At 43.2% G+C, this 18,459-nt stretch overlaps 1 protein-coding gene across 1 annotated transcript; it reads right to left on the bottom strand.

The window, feature by feature from the left end:
* Positions 1 to 12,106: 12,106 nt before the first annotated feature.
* On the bottom strand, positions 12,107 to 14,313 carry LOC127782038 (ricin B-like lectin R40G3). The gene is made up of 4 exons (XM_052309114.1): positions 13,800 to 14,313; positions 13,570 to 13,692; positions 12,624 to 12,852; positions 12,107 to 12,479 (listed from the first exon to the last, which is right to left on the bottom strand). Coding segments are annotated over exons 1-4 (807 nt in total). The 5' UTR covers positions 14,253 to 14,313; the 3' UTR covers positions 12,107 to 12,477.
* Between the last annotated feature and the right edge of the window lie 4,146 nt (positions 14,314 to 18,459).

Raw genomic sequence — 18,459 nt, 5'->3', positions numbered from 1 at the left:
AACAAGCTCGCATGCAAATTAACAAGCGCCCCAATGTAGAAGCGAATTAAGATTGATGGATGGTGTTGTGATGAATGCAGGAAGATGTAGGCCGGAGGGTTGGGTTAAATAGGGGGGACGCGTGTGCACACAAGCCACTTGTTAGGGAAGACTCCATCTCTACTTTAACTCCTGCCGTTGTTTGTTTCCGATGGTCTGTTTTATCTTTCCAATTGTGAATGCTTATGCCCCGCGTGCCATCTATGGATACATCTTCTCACGGGCTCATTTCTCTGTGGGTGCCACAGCTGGAATCGATCGATATACCGAGGCTTTACTGTCCTGGCTCGTCATATTCTTGTATCGAGATACATCTATCGTTATGATGTATCGCGTGTTTGGCTACTTTAAGTCCTTTAGCTATAGCTGCATTGCTTTACCATTTGTCTTGATCGTTTTTGCATGCTTCCCTAATTGTCTCGCTGCATCCAAAGTGTATCGCTTTATTGTTGGCTTAATGCTCACAAGCAACACCGATCCTCATGTTGATCACGCATATACAGTCAGGTTGTTGCTAAATCTTGTAGGATAAAAAGATATATCAATCCAGACAATATAATTAAACTCGCGTGCAAAGCTAGTGCTAGCATAGTTATAATCTTGTGATCTGCATATAGAAACACATGGCTAGAGTAAAGAAGAGGAAAAAGAACATGAGAAATCGAGATGATTCTATTCTACCTCAGTACAAATTTCATATATATGTAGTAGATTCAAACATTCATATGTGTCACACTGTTTTAATAAAATGGCTCGAATAATATATATACTTGTGTGACGTGGATCCCCTCACATTCCAGCAATCCCAGAGGGATTCATTCTTATAGATAGATGTATAAAAAATGTTTCGTATCCTTCACTAAAACAGAACACGGGTACCATATTAATTAATTTACACATTTTGCCATGCATGTCTATAAATAGTAGGCATGTATATCATATATATTAATTTTGTCTGACTTGCTAGCTTCTGCACATACATCCATGTAATTATATATCTATCAAACTGTTATGGCTTCAATTAAGTGGATGTAGATTGATCACGCTGCTCATGCATATGCATGCAAGCGATGAAGAAATATTATCACTGGTAGAATAATCTAGCTGCTGCAGGGTGATCGATGATCCTAGCTTGAAATTAACCATAACGCGGCTGGTTACCATTTTGCTAGCGATCGCAAGCTAGGGGACACATGCTTCGATCTGTATTTGCAGCCATCTCTCGTATCACTTGATTTCTGCAGCCATGCATGGCATATAGTTAATTAATTAACTAGCATTTCTAATTAACTAATTTGTCTTCATTTTAATTTGATCGAACCCATCACGTTGCCATTGCATGCGCCGGCCATACATGCATGTATATATACTTATACATATGCTTCATTATTAAAAAAAATTTATACATATCCTTGTACACGTCATGACTATCTATCTATCTCTATCTTTATCTATATATCTATATCCTCGTCAGTTATTTTGTTTCATCTAGCTACCTTTTCCAGATGTGCGGACACCAGTACATGCATCGTGCTTATATTTTATAATTACTTTTCTACAAAAGAAAACGCATATGCACATATATATACTATACGCGCACATGATACATGCATACATGCAGCTAGCCATGGATATATCCGGCCGGTCTCCTGGTGTATAGCATTTGAATTAATGGATAGAGCTAGTGATATATTGCTCGATCCCTAATCATATCCGAAAATGCATACGCTCATATACTTATCGCTATTATGAACATACATATCTACTTATCGCTATCGGTGTTTTCGAAAAACTAGAGCGATATATCTTAAGATTATCGAAGTCACCATATATACAGTTTGTTGTAGATGGTTACATATGTCCCTCGTATTGAAAAAAGAATTAATCATAAATACCAGCCTTCATATCAAGAGTCTACTACCTTAATTTATAACTTAAATTCAGAAAGATAGGTTCCACATACCATAAGGGAACTCAAAGATTTTTGAGTTAAATAAAGTTTCCATTATCTTAAAAAACTTAACTTGCAACTAGTTCATGTGTGTGTGTCTCTCTCTCTCTCTATATATATATATATATATATATTCAGTGCGATTTATGGACGAACTGAATTAGCATTTGTAGCTATGTAAAGGTAGAGAAAAAAAGGAAGCTGTACGTAGCTAGCTAGAGCTTTCATTTGATATGTAGCTCGGTTGCTTTTTAATTAATTCCTGCGAGGAAAACTGCATGCTCCATGATCACTTGCTTGCTGCTAGCTTTTAGTTATTGTACTACAGTAGATTGCCGTACTATTAATTGTACTTGAACTGTTAATGGAACGAATGCCATCGATGGATGGATGGATTGATATATGTATGCAATCAATTCATCGACGACGGAATCGATCGGATGGATCGATGAAATGCATGACGATCTCTATATATATATATATGATGCTGATATGATTAATAAAGTCAATGAAGGTGGGGCTAAATAGGAGTAGTCACTAAAAGCTAGCTACTCAAGTCGCATGCATATATATATGCATGCAGCTTTTCGATCTCCTCTCTCTTCATTCAATTCAGCCCTGTTTAGATCATGTCAAAAAATTTTACCCTGTCACATCGAATGTTTGACACATATATAAAAAATATTAAATATAAACGAAAAAAATAACTAATTACACAGATTGCGTATAAATTGCGAGACAAATCTTTTAAACCTAATTGCTCCATGATCTGACAATACGGTGCTACAGTAAACATTTGCTAATGATGGATTAATTAGGCTTAATAAATTCGTCTCGCAGTTTACAGGCGGATTCTATAATTTGTTTTGTTATTAGTCTATGTTTAATACTTCAAAAGTGTATCCGTATATCCGATGTGACACACCAAAACTTTACACCCCTGGATCTAAACACAGCCGACGATTAGTTGATGTGCACACGCCCATGTATATATGCATGCTCACCAATGACTTTACTCCCGTGCTGATGAATTGAATGCTCCCTCCCTCACATGATATAACAACCTAATACCAGATGGAACACTTTATATTACAAAGAATTCGTGCATATTTTATGTCTAAATTCGTTGTACTATAAAACATCCCATCCAATTCTAAATTTATATATTATGAAGCAAAGGGATTATATATTATGTCTTTGACTATAGTATTCACTCGATCCTAAACATGTGTTTGGGTTGAGAATGAGGTGGGATAGATTGGACCCATCCATGTTTTTAGGATGGGATAGTCACATCTATCCGTTTGGTATGAGGGATGTGATGATCCTACTTCTTATGGGATGGCCAACATATCAGCCAGAGAAGAAAAAAAGTGGTTAGAATAGTATGCCAGTTTTTGCGGGGCAACCGGGCAAAGCCAATGCGGATCTTAGGGCAATATTCCTTTCTAGAGATCATCCTTATCTCACATATATATTGTCACACCCTGAAGTTCTTCTCCCGAGCCTAAATTAATTAATAAATGGTCTCGAGAAATTACCTGTGTAAAATCAAGAGAGGAGCCCTAATTGAAGTAATGCAAATAATAATCGAAAATGGCATGTGGGATTTTTCTTGAGTTCTACATGTCAAAATATGCTAACAGGATTTTTAGTGGAATTTTCAGAGCTCTAGAAATAATTCAAACCAATTAAAATCGAGCACAAGCATTATTTTAATCCCTGGGAAATCCTTTTCTTTTTTCTTTCCTTTTCCCCTTCCTTTTTCCCTAATGAGCCGCCAGCCCATTTCCTCCTCCCTCCCGCGCCCTTGCTGGGCCGGCCGAAGGCCACGGCCCAGTAGCCGGCCACGCCTCCTCTCTCACCTGGGGTTGCCGACAGGTGGTGCCCACCTGTCGGGTCCTCCCCAACCTTCGGACGCTGCCGCGTCCGCAGCCGCCGCCCCGCAACCGCCCGCTCCCGCGCCTCCCGGGCCACGCCGCCCATGTCGCCGTCTCCCCCGCGCCTCCCGCTCCCCCACTACCCATCTCCCGCTCGCTCACGCCCACGAGATGGCCGGGATTCGAATTTCGAATCCCGCCTCTTTCTCCTCTCCCACTCCCCCACGTCAGCCGGCGATTCCCACCTCTCCTGGCCACGTCCGGACCCCTCCTCCCCTATTTAAGCATCACCGCCCCTCCCTCTTCTTTTTTCCCCATTTCACCGAGCTCTCCCGTGCCCTCTACCGCCCTAGAGCCGTGCACCCGCCGCAGCCACCGCCTTAGCCACCTTCGGCCGCCGCTCGCCGCCGCTAGAACCGCCGCCGAGCCGCGCCGTAGCCACCTTCGGGTTCGTGAGCCCGAGGGCTACCCAGTCCACCCCTTCGCCGTCGGATTCCGCCCCCGGAACCCACTCTACACCATCCGCCGGTGAGTTCGGCCATGGCCGCGGCCTTCGGCCAGCGTTCCCACCCTCTGTGCTCTCTCTCTCTCCCTCTCTAATTTCTCCCATTTTGTTCTTTAGGTCCTCTCGAAGCCCGTCCACCTCTCGCCATTCGCCATCGGTGAGGAACTCCCCTCCCATCCCTCTCTATCTCCCGTACCGCCGCTGCCGCTTTTGCCGCGCCGCCTCGCTTCGGGGCCGTGCCGTCGTGCGCCGCTGCATAGCCGCCGCCGCGCCACCGCCATCCGCCACATCGCCGCCGCCGTCCGCCGGTGTGGCGCCGCCGCCGCGCCATGGCCGCCGGGCCGGCTTGAGCCGCCTGTGCACGCCGACCGCGTGCCGCCCCCGCTGTCCGATCTACCCGAGGGCCGTCCACCTTGCCGCCTGCGTGGCCACCGCGTGCCCGCCACATCAGCACCACGTGGTGCGCCGCCTCCTTCCCGGTCCATGGACCCAGTCCACCATGAACCGGTGCCCCGAGCCTATGACATGTGGGGCCCGCCTGTCGGCGCCGCCCTCTCTCTCTCCGATGACATCACCAGGGTTAATTATTGCGCAATAAATACATTAAGGACTTTTCTGTTTATAGAAAAAACACAGTGAATCTTCTAAAATTCATAGAAATTTCATCCGAGCTCCGTTTAAGCCCATTCAAGTCTCAGTAAATCAATAAAAAATGCAAAGAATCCATTAAAAATGGTTTTGTTCTCTGTTTCAGTAGTCTTATAGCTTGTTTGTATTGTTTGCTTTGTATGTCGCTTAGATTCCGGCTCTCCCGACGCTCCGGTGTACTTTGAGATAGTCGCCGAGGTCCCTCCAGCAGCAGAGCAAGGCAAGTCATGCTTGTCACTTGAACATATTGGTCCCATATTGCAAATGCTCTATTGTTTTTCTTTAAATACTGCATTGTTTTATAATGATACTATGGGATGCCTACCTACTGTTTCAGCCATGCTATTTGTTACCTTGCTCCTTTGTTAGCTTGGGGATATAACATGACTAGATATTGGATTAGGGATTGCGTAGCCATGCTTAGTTCAACTAGTACACAATGGGGGATCTACATTAATGCATAGATATCAGATTCTAGTATTGATGTTGGTTTAGTGCCACCGTTCCGGTGTTGGTTAATTAAAATATACTAAATGGTGGGCTGTGGGTACATAGTTTTGCTGGTCGCACCCATGGCAATTAAGGACCGGTTCACGGGATGCCCTGGAAGAACTTATCGTACTTACCACCGAACGCGCTGATGAAGCCTAGAGGGGGGTGAATAGGCTGTCCTTGAAAACTTAAAAACAAATCGCAGCGGTAAAATTCAAATAGACCCGGAACTTTCTGGTAAGGAATTCCGGAACTTCCGGCCTGCCAGGCCCGGAACTTCCAGTGTTCTTAGGACAGGAACTTCGGGTAACAGATGAAAGATGAAATTCAAATTTCGAAACAGGAGACTAAGCCAATCTTCTCAAGATGATGCACAGGTATTCTAAGCAAGAGATAGATCACAGAATCATCCATAGAAACATCACAGAAAGAGACAAGAGCGATTTTTCCCCAAGTTCGGATCTTGCGATCCTACTCTCCGTTGAGGAGCTCCAAAGAGCTAGGTCTCAATTAACCCCTTGCCTCACTTGTGCAAAAACCCCAGAGGAAATCCGCAGCCTTTAACCACAAACACCCCTAGGCAAATTTCTAGAATTGAGTGACCACCAAGATCCAACTCAACCTACTTTTAGAAATTCGCCACAAGTGTAGGTTGCTCTACTTGGAAAACCTCTAGAATCTCAGCACAAGAACTTCATTAACTTACCTCGTTCCTTTTCGGAGGAGAGGAGATCCTTCACAAACTTACCCGGGACATCCACAATATGCAACGGATTCTCGCGGGCGACACCTAACCGTCTAGGAGATCATCTCCAAGAGTAATAAACACCGAGATGACAGCCCACGAGATATTCCAAGTGCTCACCCAAGATCCTAGTCTTCACACCTCTCCAAATCTTCTTCTCTCCCTCTCAATCTCACTTTCTCACAAGAATTAGGCTGTAGATTGAGTGGAGAAGGCAAGAAACACTTGGGAGAGGCTAACAAAAGCTCTAGGTTCGAAAAGTGAAAGTGGAATAGCCAAAGAACGAGCTGGAAACGAGCTGGTTATGTATAACAGCTAGGTGACGTCATCTAGCCGTTACTCACAATTTTGAACTGGAAACTAGACAGGAAGTTCCGGACCTGGAAGACAGGAACTTCCGGACTACATTTAGGAAAATCTTTTTCTCAAGACCGGAACTTCCGGACCTGGAAGACAGGAAGTTCCGGACTTGCATTTTTGGACATATTGAGTATTTGCAAAAATAACTCCTAGGGAAACTTGACACTTGGTTCACACTAAGAGCACTTGACATATCTAAGAGTATCACCTGGAACCCCTCTTAATAGTACGGTTTTTCCTAAAAACTCGATTGCAATAAATAAACTATCCTATGCACTTCTCGAGTTCCGGTCCGCTTTGATTTTATACTTTTGGGGGGTCTCCAAGCATCCATCTTCCACACCTTGGACTAATACACCTGAAAATAACTCAATGAACTCATTAGTCCCTTAACCACATTTGTCATTAATCACCAAAACCCACTAGGGGAATTAATGCACTTTCAACCACAAGCCAGCGTGGGCAACGGCTAGGCTTGTTGTGTAGCTTTTCTCTAGCTGACGCTCCCAGGCAAGGGTGGGCGTGATGGAGCGGGGCGGGCCCTGCGACGGCCTCTGTCGCTTCCGGATTCACCTAGGCACGATAGGGAACTGTCCGTTGCCCACTGGGGACGGGGGTGAAACCCGAGGTGTGGTGTGCTTGGCTAGAGAGGGTTATGCGAAGGGTCCTGTCACAACCTCTTTCCGGTATGTCGTGGTGGCATGTCGGCGCACGGTAACGTGTCGTGAGGCTATGTCTTGTGGGTACAGTTGTACACCTCTGATCAGAGTAAAACAATTCGAATAGCCGTGCCCGCGGTTATGGGCGGTCAACCAGATTCACCGTGATTAGTCTCACCCTAGCTTAGTCTAATGGAATTGATTAGTTCAGGTGGTGGGTTGGGCCTGTTGCAACGTGGTGTAGCGTTGGACAGTGGATGGTTACTATTAATTAATTACTTACAACTATTTTACTGCTTTCAACTACTGTTTATAAATGCTCGCTTTATACAAATGAACCGCTCTAGCTATCCTTTGGTTATATCCTGCACCATACCCCCTATTCCGGTATGACTTGCTGAGTACGGTGGTTGTACTCAGTCTTGCTCTACTTTTCCCCAACCCCAGAGTTTGAGTATGCGTCAGATGGTGGCTATTCCGAGGAGTAGGCTTCATGCGATGCGTCGAGGATGCGTGTGGAGTGGTGTTCCCGCTGCAATCCAAGTCAAGGCTTAGCACCAGTTATCTTTTATTTTCCGCTGCATTTATGTAAGACTTTTATAATGTTTGTAAGATGTGGATCTGTATGTCAACTTTGTCGTTTGTGTACCCTAGCCGGTCCTGGATAGGGGTTTTAATGCACATTCTGCTTGGAATTCTATTCGGGAATTTCTAGGCGTGACAAGTTGGTATTAGAGCCGACCTTGACCGTAGGACAAGCCAAATGGAAAACCTAAGAGCCCTCTGAATCCTTTTTCATTTGCATATGTTCTTTGCAAATTGGATTTGTTTCGGGAAAAACTTGGGTTTGTTCTTTGGGTTCATGGGAAAAATCTTGATCGCTCCTTCAATTGAAACTTGGTCGAATGAGGTCAGTCTAGGGTTTTAGTAAAATTACTTGGGATTTATTTGACAGTCAATCGGGATTTAATGGGAGGTATGCATTAGGTCCTAACTATGGAATATGGGTTGCAAGTTATTTATGCTCTTAATACCATTGTTAATATTATTATGTACCTAATTCCTCATTATCTTATTGCTAGGTATGTCAGTCTTATTTATTCGCTCTCATGTAAAAATGATCTATGCACAAAAATTCCGCTCTTATTCGCTTATTTTACTTGAGTCCTTTATTGTTTATTTTATAATTGGATTTGAGCATGCATTGATTCTCCGTCCTTTGTCTTCTATAGATGGCCGATTGTCCCCTAATGCACCAAGGTCAGACTATGGGAGGCTTTGTTGCAGAGTTGTCCCGCATGGCGTTTGTGATTGGTTTTCCAAGGGAGCCACAGTACACCAGCATCCACCCTCTCAGTGGTGAGTTCCCGCACTAGGTCCGCTTGGAGATTCACGGCATACCCACCTACCTGCCCTCCATGGAGGTGACAGCTTGTGGGGGCACATTTGAGCATGCTTGTGAGGAGGCCGCCCTCAGGATGATGGCCCATCTGAGGGAGCTGCATGACGACACTCTGAACGCCACCGCCTACCGCTTCCACCCTCGCCGCGGTTCCAGCTCCAACACCAGCACCTTCAAGTCAGCTTGGGGAGAGAACGATGTCACCTTCGGCCACATGAGTGACGTGATGGAGGGCTACGACAAGCTGCACGCCATGCTCCACAAGGCAACCAAGAGGCTCAACGACCAGAAGCTTGTGAGGATCGTTGAGTTGCAGGATGAGTTGTAGGATATTATATACATCATTTGTCCCATAAATAATTTCCTGATCATAAACCTGAACAGTTATTTGTTCATATCTATTATATTATTAAAACAACTTTGAAAGGAGGCACCACGTTCGCTGTGGGGGCTAGAAATTCTCACATTAATCAGAGAAAAAGAAAAGGAGAGTCCAAATAGAAATACAATTTAAAAATAGCTGAAATTCGGAATTAAAAATAAGCAATATTGAGAGAAGAGTCCATAAAATAACCCAATACGAGATTAATCAAAATTCAGAATAAAAATAAAATAAAATCAAAAATTAGAAAAGAAAAGGAGAGTCCAAGTAGGAATACAATTTAAAAATGACTGAAATTCGAAATTAAAAATAAGAAATATTGAGAGAAGAGTCCATATAAGATCTAAGAACCCAATACGAGATTAATTAAAATTCAGAATAAAAAATAAAATAATATCCAAAATTAGAAAAATTAAAAGAGAGTTCAAGTAGGAATACAATTTTGAAACAACTAAAATTCAAAAATTCAAAAATAAAAATATTAAAAGAACACTGGTATTAATTAAAATTTGAAAAAAAAAATCTGAAATTAGAAAAAGAAAAAGTATTTCAATTAGGAATACAATTTATAAAGAACTAAAATTGGTGATAAAAAATAAAGACGGTTGAAAGAAAAGGCCATCTAAAACAAATGACAAGATAAATTAAGTAACATGCTTATAAAGGAGTAGAGTGGTGGCGGTTTATACGACATATAAAAATTGTCAATAAAACATCAAATAGAATTTTAATAACGATTAAAAGGAGGGATGACAGGCAGGCCGTGAAGCAAACGGGCAAGGCGGTTGCCAGGACTTCTAGAAAGTAAAAAAGTAAACCCTATTGATAATCATATTCGATTTTTAAAATCTCAATGACAATAAAAAGGAAAAACAACGGGCGGAGTGTATAGGAGTATAGTTGCAGAGCCGACGACGGTTGGCGGGACTTATAGAAAATAAAGATTTAGAATCCCAATGACAATAAAGAGTAGGCAGTGGATGGTCCGTATAGGAGTATAGTGGCATCGTTTAACAGGATTTCTAAAAAATAAAACCCAACATGACAGTAAACTCTAAAAACTACAAAGTCCAATTTTTAAATGTTCAGAACTTCTAAAAAGTAAAAAATAAACCCAATGATAATCATATTTTAAAATCTCAATGACAATAAAGAAAGAAGGCAGCGGGCGAGCCATAAAGGAGTACAATTGCAAAGGGCCACTGACAGTTTGGCGGGACTTCTAAAAAGTAAAAAATGAACCCGAACAATAATTATGTTCGATTTTTAAAATGCCAATGACAATAAAGAGAAAATACAGTGGACGTGTCGTAGAGGAGTATAATGGCAGCGTTTGACGAGACTTCTAGAAATTATAAAAACGAAACCCAACGAGACAATAAAGTCTAAAAACTAGAAGCTCCAATTTTTAAAGGTTTTAAGGAGAATGAATAGAAACAGTGGTAGATCGAGCAATCATATGACAGAAGTAAGGGGTAGCAGCTGGTGTGACTTTTAAAAACCATATAATTAGAAATACAGAGATAATAAGGTTTGGTCTTTCAAAGTCTTAAGACAACAAGATAGCTATTTAATAAATTGTAAGTAAAATCATACTGAAAAATATATGATTTTGATTAGGTGCTAGCCGCGCAATTGCGTAGGCCACCCAGCTAATTTATATAAAAAAATGTTTTTTAATGAAGGAACTATATTTGGGAGATAGGTTCTTTTTTACCTTCAGGGAACAACGTCCCCGGCCTCATATTATGCAAGTTCAAATTTGACATATACAATTAGGAAAAAGTAACAAATTTGACTGTTAAATATCACGCGCTCAATTTGGAGTTAATTTTATTATTGTTGTTTCTATACAAGTTGAATTTGATCTTGTATGTTAGTGAAGCATTAATATATCACATAATGATATATTTTGTTATATTATTTCAATTTTTTATATAACATTTTAGGCAATATGGCAAACGAGGAGATGTCTCCTTGAGGTATGAATAGACTTTCCTACGGACTATGCACTGTGTGTATACCCTGCATCTAACGACAATATCTAGTCCATGAGTCATTTTGTAAGTCATCACTTTGTTTCATTTTACAAGTCATTTTAGGTTTTCCTAAGTTAAACTTCTCATTTTTCACCCGAATTTACGGAAAAAATAAACACATTGTCATCTATAACATTAAATTAGTTTTATTAATCCATCATAAAAGGTGTCTTCATAGTGCATTCAATTATTATTATAGATATTGATATATTTTTCTATAAACTCGGTCAAAGTTAAAGAAATATAGCTTAGGACAAAACAAAATTACGTGAAATATGTAATGAAGGGAGTACGTTAAAGAAAAAAAATACTGTAGACTGACAACAAAAACCCCCAGCCCAGCCCAGCCCAGCTTAGTGAGGTGAACATATGTTGGAACACTAGTGGGCCGAATGATGAGAAATAGGCCTATTTATATGTTCTTTGCTGTCGGGCTCTGCAAACAAATCCTACTGGATGGCCTACTTCAGATGACGCATCTAAAAAGATCAATCAATTTGACAGAATTTATTAAATAGAGAATTGGAGGACGTACTTTGGCAGCAAATCAACGTCAGATACATACAAACAGTGTTACTATTTAGGAGTTAAAGTAGGCATATTCTAGCTTTTAACGGATCGCTGTCTCGTGGTCTGCTTTCTCCTGCAGTGCATCTGCACATCTGCATTCAGATAATAATAATGGAAGAGAGCATCTTAAGACAAAGGGGGAAAAAAAGAAGAAGAGAAGGATGTGGAGAATGGAGGGGACAGGTGAGCTGATATGAATCTGATCCGATCCGATTTGATCTAGAAGCAAGTAAAATAGCAGTAGGGCCGGAGATATTGATGAATCTGATGCTACCACTAGTGAAACAGTGAGCAATCAAATAGTACTTCACAGCAGGGTTCCCCTTGCCGTTTTTAGCGGGGTTATCACACCCCACGGTAAGGTGGTTACCCCGCTCCACAGTATACTGCCGCAGCTAGTATGGAGTAGTTTTGTGTGATGTTGTAATCCGACAGGCAGAAAAGTCTTGCGATGCAAATATATCTTTGCACACAAATACAGTACGTAGTACGTCCGCAACACAATTAACCAACAGCAGCTTGTATGCAATGTACGTAGATGCATCACAAGTAACAGTATCACACACACACAGACGTGACATGTTCATATTCGTACCGGGACCAAATTTTATGGATCAACAACAAACACTCCAAACAAATGAGATGGCTGGATTATTACAGAGCTGGACCAAACAAAACAAAACACTTAGCTAGGGCCAGTCGAGCGACCACACCTGCCGGCCCCTCCATCGATCAGAGGCGCCTCTTATTATTCCATAAACCTCCCTCACTCATATGTAGAGATAGACAGATAGATTTGATTTGATCCTGCATGTATGCATTGCATGTTATGAGTTTAACGTATACTTGCAGTTTGAAATTACCAACAATGTTTATGTAGCTAGTGAGATTGTCTGTTTGAGAAAGAAGAAAAAAACAGAGCAGAGATAGTGTCTGAGAAGTATAACTTACACCAGGGAACAATCTTCCAGCGCTGGTTGTCACCCTCGCACCACTCCCAGAGCACCAGGGTGGTTCCGTCGCGCACGCCGCCGTGGTCCTTGTCTCCATGGAGCGCGTCGAAGTTGAGGTAGATGTTGTTCACCATCCTGATGCACCTAAACCCACTCCCAACGTCCCTGCTCTCCGTCCACAGCACAGACTCGTCCATGTACTCTGGATTGTAGCGCACCAAACGGACCTGTCCATCCATCCATCCATCCATGACAAATTATATATTCCTCCTAGCAATTCTTCACTGCAGTACATACTAACCAGAGATCTTACAACACTTAACTTATTGAACGGGAGTTAGTGAGTGATTTTACTTAACTTTCGATCAGCAGGAATGGTACAACTTGAGATCCCAAAATTGTGTTCATGGCAATTGCATACTAATAATTCTTTTTCACATGACAGACAAGGACATGGACACCCCACCCCACCAACATGCATGCGGCACATGGATCATGGATGGGTGGATGCCAATCCCGAACTATCACAGATCTTAAGTTGTTGGTTGCGATTGTAAGGATGCAGTAACAGAGTCTCGCAATATTTTCTAGACATGACAATGAACATGCAAGCATATACTATTAATTGTCCCAACCAAAAGGAAGATAAAATAGTATCAATGGTGCGAGCGAGTAGAAGACCTCAGACTAAAAAGGATATTTTAATCCTAGTGATACAGATTGGACAAGTTGTGAATAGAAATGTGATATTTTAGTCCTGTAGAGTAGCAAATCCTTAAATTAATAATTCAATTCCAAACTGGTTTAATGTAGGCAAGCTAATTTGGACTTGCACGGACGGGGTGACACGCACGTCTCTGGATGTCGCAAGCCGCAGCAAACTGAAGTTGGTGTTGGTTGGCAAAAGATTGTAAGAGAGGCAGAGGAAAAGAGGAAATACGTACAGGGTGGGATTGGCCGATGGAGTGCTTGAGGGCGTCGCCGGTGGCCTTGTTGACGAGCGCCATGGCAGGGTACCCTTCCTCGTCTTTCACTCTCGTGCTGTACTTCATGTCCTTCACCCAGTGCTGCATCCATCATCACATAATTAATTACTAGCAATTGTTTTGACTGAAGATGAGGGAGGGGGATGAATCGCGCGCGAAATTGAAGAAGTAGGGAGGGAGGTAGGTACCTGCGTGAGGTCGTCGCGATCGGAGCGGACGAGGCAGACCTTGCCATCTCTGACGGCGAGGCTGTAGTTGTCCTCCCCGGCCTTGCAGTAGATCCTGTGGGTCACCGGTGGGGCTCCTCCGCCACCGTGGTAAGGGCGGGTCTCTTGGACGGGGCTGATGTACTCAGATCCACCGTAGTGCGGCGTGGGCCTCTGGTGGTCGGAGACCTCGTGGGAAACGTGGACGACGTTGCCGTAGCCCCCTCCCCCATACGCCGGAGGAGGATGAGCGTAGTCGTGGGAAGGCGGGTGGCGAGCGTAGGGATCAGCCGGAGGAGGCGCTTGGCCGTAGGGACCCGGCGGAGGGGCTGAGTCGTGGCCGTAGGCGGGAGCGGGAGCGGGATGGCGGCGGCGATCGTCGTCGTCGTCGTCGCCGCGGTGGCCGTGGTGGTGGTGGCGATGAGGGAACTCCATGATGGATGGATTTGGGGGAATGGAGGAGATTTAGAGTCAGGAGGTCTAGAGGAGAGATGGCCGGCGCCTCCAATTTATGCTTGGGTTCCCCATCCCCGGTCTCCCGTCCCGTCCCCGGCCCCGCGCGGGTACCCACGGGCCATAATACCCCCGGTAATCGCTACAGTTACAGTGGGCTCAATCACAAAAAAATCAGAGAAGAGATCAATCAATCAATCCCTCAATCCAAGCATGAGCTATCACAGTGATAGGATGGAGATCGAAGAGAACGAGACACACAACTCACAGGTCCTAGATTTACAAATAAATAGGACTAGTTTAGTTTGCATGCATACAGATACGGATGTGGAGTAACTAGCTAGCTAGTCTCCTTGCTTGAAGAAATAGACGTACACACAGGCTATATGTGTGTGAGAAAGATAGGACCCACATGACAGGCAGGCAGTTACCGGGTCCCCATCCCCGCTCACCCGATGGGTATGAATTTCGCCCGTTAACATCCCATGGGGATGATTTCTCTCCTGTTTTGGCACCCTAATAGAGGAATTCCCCACCGGGTGACGGGGAACGGGGCCCCATTGCCATCCCTGCAACTTGGGGTTACACACACCATCAACATCTAAATCAATCCAAATTCACCCCTAAACACATCTAAAATAATCAGCCATTCGTATTTCCTCGATTTTAAATATCTATGCTACCCTTTCTGTACTCCTTAGAAATTATCTAGTGACGATGACAGCCAATCTACCGTCCCACTATTGCTTTTGCCGCTTGTACAAATTGTCCCACAATATCTTTTAATATCATAGAGTACTCTAACATTTGATTCAAACGAGTGAATAACAAATAAGCAATAAGTGATACTAAATATTTTTTATGATATATATATTATGATTTTTGTTGTTAGCTAGAATAATTTATTGTTGAGCCATTTTGAAAAGAAGGAACTTTGTTTAATAGTAAATGGTTGTGAGAAATATTACATTATCACACAATGAAATAGAAAAGTGATTTCAGACGTTTAAAATCGATCTAGACATTCCCATAGTGAGTTGCTGGTTTTCGTATTTTTAAGCATGTGTTATTAGAGAGATGTATTTGGGTGTGAGTATGCGCGTATATGTCTTATATGTAACTAAAATAAAATATACAAGAATTTCTGTATGTAATTTTATCCCATTATAGATAATTAGTGCGTGAGTAATACGAGTAGAAACTAGGGGCAATTGTGTTCCTACGGGCAATTGTGTTCCTATCATTACTTTATAGATTAATCGTAATTTTGCCCCTGCTTTTTGGGTTTGTGATTTTGCCCTGCTTTTTTAAAGTGAAGCAGCCTGTTAACTCATGATAACGGTGTTAAATATGTGGTGAATGGACAAATATACCCCTACTATTGAAATCAATAATTTTGGCATCAACACTGGACATGTTCCAAGTTAAATTTGTGCGTATTTCAAGTTAAATGTTGACAAATTTTGTAAAAGTTGACAGAACACAATATTTAGGACAATTTTCACGGAATTTTAGCAATAATTTTAACACAATTTATTATGTTAACATTTAGAATTGATGACAGAACTTGTCCTCACAGATATACAAACCGAAAGTTCGGTTAATCGATACTTCGGTCTCGATCATCGGTCTGACCGACCAGACTGAAGTATGGTATGCAACACGGCATGAAGGCAGCCAGCTTCGATCCAAAATAACAAATCAAGAAGATCAATCAAATGAAAATCCTTGCAAACGAAAGCCCCCAAACTAGAACTCACAAGTCAATACATCAGCGGCCCCTCGTCTTCTGTATTTCCATGGCAATCACAAATATAGAGATAGCAAAAGGGAGAAGATAAGAGAGACAAAGATAGCCATGAACTCAGAAACGAAGGGTGTGTTCGGCAGCTTGTTTCCGCAGCTGTATACGCTGCGCTGCCGTAGCGCAGCCGTTCGGCTGCACAAGTATGAATTGTTATGTAGACGTTGGGCTGGCTGCTGCTGTTATCTGGCTACTGTTGATACTGTAGCTGCTGCAGCAGCGCAGCTGCAGCACTGCAGCAGCCAGTTCTTCCGAACACACCCGAAGAGAAATTATACACAAGTATAAAGTGTTGTTGCCGTGGGCCCTTCCCCTCGAGGATGAGTTGCTGCTGCTCGATGAGGAAGCTGCCACCACCATGTTTGCGGACAAGGACGTCGACGCTGCCGCGGTGGACCGTAGCGCTTGAATACGTGGAGGACGTGCTGGGGTGGTGACAAGTCGGTGCGCGCAGCAGCCGGCGGCTGGACGCCGGGCAGTGGCGACGACGGCTGACGAGCCTGGCTGTGCGCGCGCCCGCCGGTCCGCAGCGCGAGGATGCCGCTCCTCTTCGCCCTCCCTACCAGCGCGCAAAGCGCCGCCGCCCCTCTCCACCGCACGCTGGCCCGCGGGGCCGCCGCGCCTCCCTGCCGCGCCCTGGCCTTCGCGCGCCGCCGCTTCTCGCTAGGGTTCTAGATCTTTTCGATTTGGGGAAATCGTTCCAGCAGGTTGGCTCTTTCAGTGAACCAAGGGTAGGATGGTCATTGACAAATTAGAATATCACTTTCTTTTTTCGTTTAATTCGAAAATTCTGGGCCCACCTAACTACCGTCGAAACCAGAGGCAGATGGCTGCTTCACTTTAAAAAAACAAGGGTAAAATCATAAACCCTAAAAAGCGAAGGTAAAATCACTATTAAACTGTAAAGCAAGGAAAAAACATAGTTGCCCTAAAAACTAACGAAAGTCTTAGATAGAAAAAGAAAATCAATAAAAGGCAACACGTAGTACGTTCTACCGATCGATAGCAACCTCCGTGACTGAATATTCATGTAGTACAGCGTAAGTGTGAGGTGGCATTAATTTGGTGGATGAAGACGCCACCCTCCTCGAACGTACCTACGTGACCACCCCCACCAAATTACACGTCCTCATATATCATCGATCTTCTCTTCTCTTCTGTTCTCTTCTCTTCTACCACTGCTGTCCTTGGTGTGTGTATGTTTTTGTTATGACAGTACTCCGTCCTATAATATAAGAGATTTTAAGTTTTTACTTGTAACGTTTGACCACTCGTTTTATTCAAATTTTTTCTACAAATATAAAAAAGAAAAGTTGTGCTTAAAGTACTGTAGATTATAAAGTAAGTCACAAATAAAATAATTAATAATTTTAAAATTTTTTAAATAAAATGAGTGGTCAAACGTTGCAAGCAAAAACTTAAAATCTCTTATATTATGGGACGGAGGAGTACTATCACAGCAAAAACATACGCACACCAAGGACAGCTCATTGCTCCACCTGATGAAAAAATTGAATAAGACGAGTGGTCAAACGTTACAAGTAAAAACTTAAAATCCCTTATATTATGAGACGCGGAGTACTGTCACAACAAAAACATACACACACCAAGGACAGCTCATTGCTCCACCTGATGAAAAAAAAATTCTCTGCAACACCCCACAGACTAGTGGTGCGTGTCCGATATCTGCTGCATCTGACCCTCTTTGGAGCAGAGCCGAGCCGAGCCCATCCTGCTGGCGCTGATTAGAGCCAAGCTGTCCAGGACCAGGAGTACATCGAGCCGCGCCGTTTTGGCTGTCTTTTTGCTTCTGCAATTCAGACCAAATGAATTTACATGATGCTGTACAAATATATATGGTGTTGTGAACCTCTCGCCATCTGATTTTAAATCTCCGAAACAACAAAAATCTCCAAAACGGATCAACTGGTAACTTTTTTTTTCATGCTGCCAATCATGACCAATGCTTGCATAAAAAATGCCCTATTAAAAATCAAAACCGGCTAGAGGACACTATACAAAAACAATTTTTCTATACGAAAACTCCTATAGTTTGCAGGCAGATAGGCGAGCGGCGGTAGCCGGAGTGGCGGCGGGCCTCTCCCACGTCGCTCGTGAATCCAGTGGTTGTTGGATGTTTTATTTCTTTTGATTTATGCAGGTATTGGCGGTAGGTTATGCATAATATCAAAGTAAAGTCAACAACGGTGCCGGCCGTCCTCCACCTAGTTCCGACGGCGGCAGCCCTCCCTCGCCCGACCTGCGCGGTTTCGCCAGCGGTGGCGAGAGGAGGAGCCTGGAGAAGGAGGGGAGGGTCGACGACGACAATGGCGGGAAAGTCCCTCCACCTAGCTAGGGTTTTAATTTTGGGGGATTTTTATTTTT

The sequence above is a fragment of the Oryza glaberrima genome, chromosome 1 (assembly GCF_000147395.1).
Source record: "Oryza glaberrima chromosome 1, OglaRS2, whole genome shotgun sequence".
Taxonomy (NCBI): Eukaryota; Viridiplantae; Streptophyta; class Magnoliopsida; order Poales; family Poaceae; genus Oryza; species Oryza glaberrima.
This window is presented reverse-complemented; position numbering and strand designations above follow the sequence as displayed.

What these genes read in the sequence shown, in the direction of transcription:
- LOC127782038 (XM_052309114.1), bottom strand. Translation starts at nt 14,252, where the DNA reads ATGGAGTTCCCTCATCGCCACCACCACCACGGCCACCGCGGCGACGAC. An exon ending in ATCGCGACGACCTCACGCAG is followed by an intron (nt 13,693 to 13,799) that starts GTACCTACCTCC and finishes TGATGGATGCAG; the next exon opens with CACTGGGTGAAGGACATGAA. An exon ending in CCATCGGCCAATCCCACCCT is followed by an intron (nt 12,853 to 13,569) that starts GTACGTATTTCC and finishes ATGGATGGACAG; the next exon opens with GTCCGTTTGGTGCGCTACAA.